At 60.3% G+C, this 5,403-nt stretch overlaps 1 protein-coding gene across 1 annotated transcript; it reads left to right on the top strand.

Moving 5' to 3' along the window:
* The first annotated feature begins 1,018 nt into the window (after positions 1-1,018).
* FOXI2 (forkhead box I2) lies at positions 1,019-2,297 on the top strand. The gene is made up of 2 exons (XM_090057858.1): positions 1,019-1,725; positions 1,841-2,297. The coding sequence occupies exons 1-2, from the start codon at positions 1,161-1,163 to the stop codon at positions 2,239-2,241; spliced, it is 966 nt and encodes a 321-aa protein (XP_089913984.1). The 5' UTR covers positions 1,019-1,160; the 3' UTR covers positions 2,242-2,297.
* The last annotated feature ends 3,106 nt before the right edge of the window (positions 2,298-5,403 follow it).

Genomic DNA, 5,403 nt, shown 5'->3' with positions numbered 1-5,403 from the left:
GTGCACCACACACGGCATGGACAGCCTCTGTGTGTGGCATGCAGCAAATTGAGGAGGGGAAGGGCACTGGAGTGGCACTTGGGGAGGGTAAGGGGCTTAATTTGTAGCATGCTTGCTAAAAAGCTTACAGGAAGTAACACAAAGCAACAGGCTACGGAAAAAAATGGGGGAAAATTGACCGTTGACTAGGGCTTTCCCTTTATACCTCCCCTAAACAAAGAGGTCCATGGAAGTCACTGGGGTTTCAGGGTATCCTATGGTGCAGTCCGACAGGTCAGAATAGGGTCTGTCAAGGAGTGGAAAACTAGTGGATATTCTGTCCTTGTGTGGACCTTTGCTGAGTGGCTGTGCAGCAGCTTTGGGCTCCCCGCTTTGCTAAGGGGATTATGCCTGCAGTTAGTCTGCAGCTCCAACCTGTATATGCGCCCTCGCATGAACTCTTCGTGCCCGTGGCATGCGTGCAGGCAGAGCTGCTTCAAGTTTTATACAACAAGTGTGCGCCCGCTTTGGCAGACCTGGCCTACAACAACCCTGCCTGCCTCTGCCAGCATTTTCTCTATGGGTTGCTAGCGCTTGCCTGTCTGCTCGCCTGCAAAAGGAGAGGAGGATGGCAGCCTTGTTGGGAAAACTAGTTAGGAGACAAGTGCAAATGGAAATCGACTTTCGTTGCTGAAATGTATATATATAGTTTGTATCCGAGGCCAAATTAACCCAAACTAATTCCACATCCAAGAGTCCGGATTTTGAAGAAGCAACCAGTGGCTTTAGTAGCACTCAAGCAGCACAAGTAGGAAACAAGAGCGGTGCTGGGGGAGGAGGGGGAAGCGCAGGTTGCCTGCAGGAGCCCCGGTCTGCCCGGCCGGCTGCTCCGCGCTGCAGCTTCATCTTCCGCCGCCCGTGTCCGGGGGAAGCCGCCTCGGCGGGGCCGGGCCGGGCCGGGCGGGGAGGCGAGGCGGGGCGGGCAGGGGTCGCCCGCGGTGGGCGGAGGGGACCGCCGAGGGGCGGCGCCGCCCCGTGCTCCAGCCCGCTGGTGCCACTCGCGCCCCGCGCCGCGGTGGGCCGCAGCCTGCCCGGCCCGGGCCTTAAATGCGGGTGCCCATGGTGCCGGCAGCTCAGTGGGGCGAGGCCCCGCGGACGGCGCGGCTCGCAGGGCGCCCGCGATGAACGCCTTCGGGCAGCAGCCGCCCGGCGCCGCCCCGCCCCCGCCCCCGCACGCCCAGGACCTCCTGGACGTGGCCGTGTACTGCGAGACCCTGGGCCCGTACCCGCAGAGCCCGCACCCGGCCGCGCCGGCCGCGGGCTACGGCCTGGGCGAGTACGGCCCGGGCCCGGCCAACCCCTACCTCTGGATCAACGGCGCGGCCTCTCCCTACCTGCCCGGCGCCAACGGGGCGTCCTTCCTGCCCGCGGGCTACGGGCCGGGCCCCAGGCAGCTGCTGGCGCCGGCCGCGGGCTTCGGGGGCGCGGAGCTGGGCTGGCTGGCGCTGTCCGGCCAGCAGGAGCTCTTCAGGATGGTGCGGCCGCCCTACTCCTACTCGGCGCTCATCGCCATGGCCCTGCAGCACGCGCCCGAGAGGAAGCTCACCCTGAGCCAGATCTACCAGTACGTGGCCGACAACTTCCCCTTCTACAAGAAGAGCAAGGCGGGCTGGCAGAACTCCATCCGCCACAACCTGTCCCTCAACGACTGCTTTCAGAAGGTGCCCCGGGATGAGGACGACCCAGGTAACCCCCCCCCCGCCCAGCCCCCCGCGCTCCGCTCCCGGGTCGCCCCCGAGCGGGCCCCGACGTGCGGAGCGCGCGGCCGCGCTGAGCCCGCTTCGCGCCCCTGTCCCCGCAGGCAAAGGGAACTACTGGACGCTGGACCCCAACTGCGAGAAGATGTTCGACAACGGCAACTTCCGAAGGAAACGGCGGCGGCGGGCGGAGCAGGGCGGCCCAGCCAAGGCGCCGGACGAGAGCCTCAAGCCGGCCGGCGCGCCCGCGCTGCTGGGCCTGGAGCCCCGCGCCTCCCCGGCGGGCGCGGAGCCCGGCCCCTGCTTCTCCCGCTTCTCGTCCGGCATGAGCGCGGCGGCCAGGCCGCTCCCGGAGGAATTGCAGGGCGGCGCCGGGGCCTGCTCCGCGGCCGCAGACGACAGCCGCCGGCGCCCCGCCGGAGCCGCCTGCTACGGGCCGGGTCAGCCGCCCGGCGGCTTCAGCGTCAGCGGCCGGGTTTACGGCCGGGAAGGGACGGAGGTTTGAGTCGGCCCGAGCCGGCCGCGCGGAGCTAGCTGCCGGCAGCGGGGCCGCTGACTCGCCGGGAGAGGAGCGAGCTGCGGGCCCGGCCCGTCTGTGCGAGAGCCCGGTCGCCCCGCGCCTGCATTAAACGGGCCGTGCCGCCTCCTCGCACCGTGTCGGCTGCGCTGGTTCTTTGCGCGCCGCCCCGTCGGGGCCCCGAGCCTCTCCCGCCGCCGGCTGCGGCTGTGGGGCCTCCGCGGAGAGGGGTGGGCGCTGCCCCCGCGGCTGGTGGGGCTGCGGAGCCTCGCACATGCGGCGCCTTTAAACCCCGACGTGGCTTCGCCTCTAGGCCCGGCCCGGGCACGGGGTGCGGGCCATCCGCGGCGCTGAGCTCCAGGGAGCAGCAGCGGGGCGGGGGGACCTGGCACCGGGCGCTTCTGGCCCCGCCGGAGAGGCCCGGGGGTGGGAGCAGGTTCGGTGCGGCGGGCGGGCGCGCGCCGTTTCCCGGGAACCCCGCAGGCGCCCCGCGGGCCCAGCCCCGCGCGCTGCCGGCTCCCGGCTGCGTCCAGCCCTCGGCCCCGCCCTCGCCGGGGCTGCGAGGCCCCTCGCGTGGCTGCAGCCGGCCCGCGGGCTCGCGTGTGGAGCGCCCGGGCCTCCGGCCGCGGCCACGTCTGTGAAGAAAAAACCCTTTCTTTCCGCAGGCACAAAAGATGATCTTTGTGTCCGCCCACGGAGCGGACAATAATTTATATGAAGAATTTCAGATTTAATCGAGCGTCCAAAATTAATCCGCATCCCTGCTGAGGAGCCCTTTAATTACTGGTGTCCTGCATGCTAACCTCTGCAGCGATCTTTTGTGGAAAAAAAAAAAAAAAAAGCCCAAAGGACAATCTCGCTTCTCCGCAGCGCTTCCAGTGTCCTAGACCTTGTAGCACGCTTTGCACCGCGAAGTCACAGGCACTGCCTCACTTGCCGGGGGGAAGCTGTCCCTCGTCAAGCGAGACGAGTCTCAGGGAGACTGGGGTGGCAATCGGGACATGCCCGTGCACACGGGACATCCTCCAGCTTTCCTCTGAGGCCCCACACACTGCTGCACTGTGTGGGACACGGGAGATTTTTTTTAAAAGATGAATACTCATGCTGATGAGCCTTTCTCATTTAAAATAAGACTCTTTCCCTCTCTCTATAGATAATACAGACACATACATATATAAATACACATATATATTTCTCTCGAGACGTATATATACAGATACTATATATAATACACAAGCACACACATATATGTGTATAAATTTCGATGTATATGCATGTGTGTGTGAGAGTATATGTGTATCCAGCATATATAGATATCTGAAGAAAGTTCTTCTTTCTTTCCTTTTTTTCTTATATTTCCTCTTTCCTTTCTTACTGAAGATGTCTTTCTATACACACACACATATGTATGTATGCCTGCGTGTACATATATAAATAACCATATACATAGAAATACATGTATGTATGTGTGTGTGTTTCCTCTTTTCTAAGTGTCTTTCTAAGTATTCCTCTTTTCTGAGTGTGTTTCCTCTTTTCTATTATTATTATTATTTCATTTTTTGGTGCTGCCCGGACGAAAGACGCCGAGGTCCTACCGCATCCATGATGCACTTGATCCACTTCAAGCAGCTCCGAGGCGGCATCTGACATCTGAAGATTTTAAAACCACCGGGGTTCAGACTTCTACATCACTTGGTCGCTTGTCAGCTTCGTGGAGCTGGCTCACAGCGATGGCCCTAATTAGTGGGAAGGGGGTGTCGGGCAAAGTTCAGGTTAAGCCTTTACTTTTTTTTTTTTTAATTGTTAAATATTTAATAGGAAACAAAGTGGTTTTGGCTAATGCTCCTCCTTGGCTCGTTCCCCTCGCTGTTGGCTGAGACAGTGTTTTACAGGTCCTGGAATCGGAAGAGGGGAAAAAAGACGATAAATGCCATAATCTGTTGAAAACCTTCGTCCTCCTCTCCCTTTGCACCATGGGAGCAAGGAAGGGTTGGAGCAAATACTGGTGACGCTTGGATTCTTTCTTTCTTTTTCTGGAAAAATACTACTAATGCCGATTTTTTTTTTTAAGCAAACAAAGCAGCACTGAGGAAAAAACCCTCACGGCTTAAAATGTGTTGGATGATCGTTCCCAGCCAAAAGGAGCGAAATCAAGTCAGATATGTAGACGGGGCTGGTTCTAGCCAAATAGACCCGCATTTTAGAGGGAACCGACGTGAGCTCGAGCCCGGGGAGACGAGGACCCAGCGCTCTCCTCGCGGCGGCCCGGTATCGACTGGACGTGGTGTACCCAGCCCAGGCACGGCGCGACCAAGTCAGCAGTTAAAAACACCGGGTTGCAAGGCAAACGGCTCTTTCCAAGACCAGGCTTTGAAGCGACGGGGACGCGATCTCGGTGTTTTCATCCGCGCTAAAAGCGGCCCGACTGGAGCGAGCTTCCGGCAAAGCCTGTCCCGGGAGAGCCGCCGAGGCAGCCCCGGGCGCAGGCACGGCCGTGTTACACTTGTCTGTTTGTAAAACGCGGGTGAGAGAAACGTGTATCTAAGCAGAAAGCCTATTGCCAGTTGTGTTTTTGCCTGCGGCAAATACAAAGAGAGATACTGAAGCAGAAATGCTGGGGGGACTTTCCGACCCCTCCGCGCTCGGGGTAGGCAGATTTCGTTTTGTTAGGAAGAGCCCAGGACGTTTATCAATAACCAGAGGTGATGGGGCGGCAAAGAGCGGGTGGGGGACGCAGCCTCGACCCGGCGACGGGCTTGTTTTGGGGGGTCGGGTGAGGCGGCGAAATCCGAGTGAGCCGCCGGCCCGCCCGCGCTCGGACAAAGCGGACCTGACGTGAGGGCCGCAAACAAGCCCGGCGCTGCCAGCCCCGCACAATAGGTGTTGGCAGGGCCGGAGGACCCCTCCTGAGACACAATGAAGACCCTCTGACCTCAGAGCTGGGAAACAAATTATATCGCTCAAGCCACATTTTCTTCCACATGCAACTGTAGGAACCGGGCGGCTTCTTTTCACCTTAGGGGCACTGCCATCAAGGGGAAAAAAGGATCATTTCCCCCCTCCCCTGAGAACAGCACCAAAACAGGGAAAGGGGACTCCGGCTCACCAGAGGTACTTCACCTTTTCCCACCTCAGCTCTGCCCTGCCACC

Source organism: Crocodylus siamensis, chromosome 7 (genome assembly GCF_052110815.1).
Source record: "Crocodylus siamensis isolate JL-2025a chromosome 7, ASM5211081v1, whole genome shotgun sequence".
NCBI lineage: Eukaryota > Metazoa > Chordata > Crocodylia > Crocodylidae > Crocodylus > Crocodylus siamensis.
This window is presented reverse-complemented; position numbering and strand designations above follow the sequence as displayed.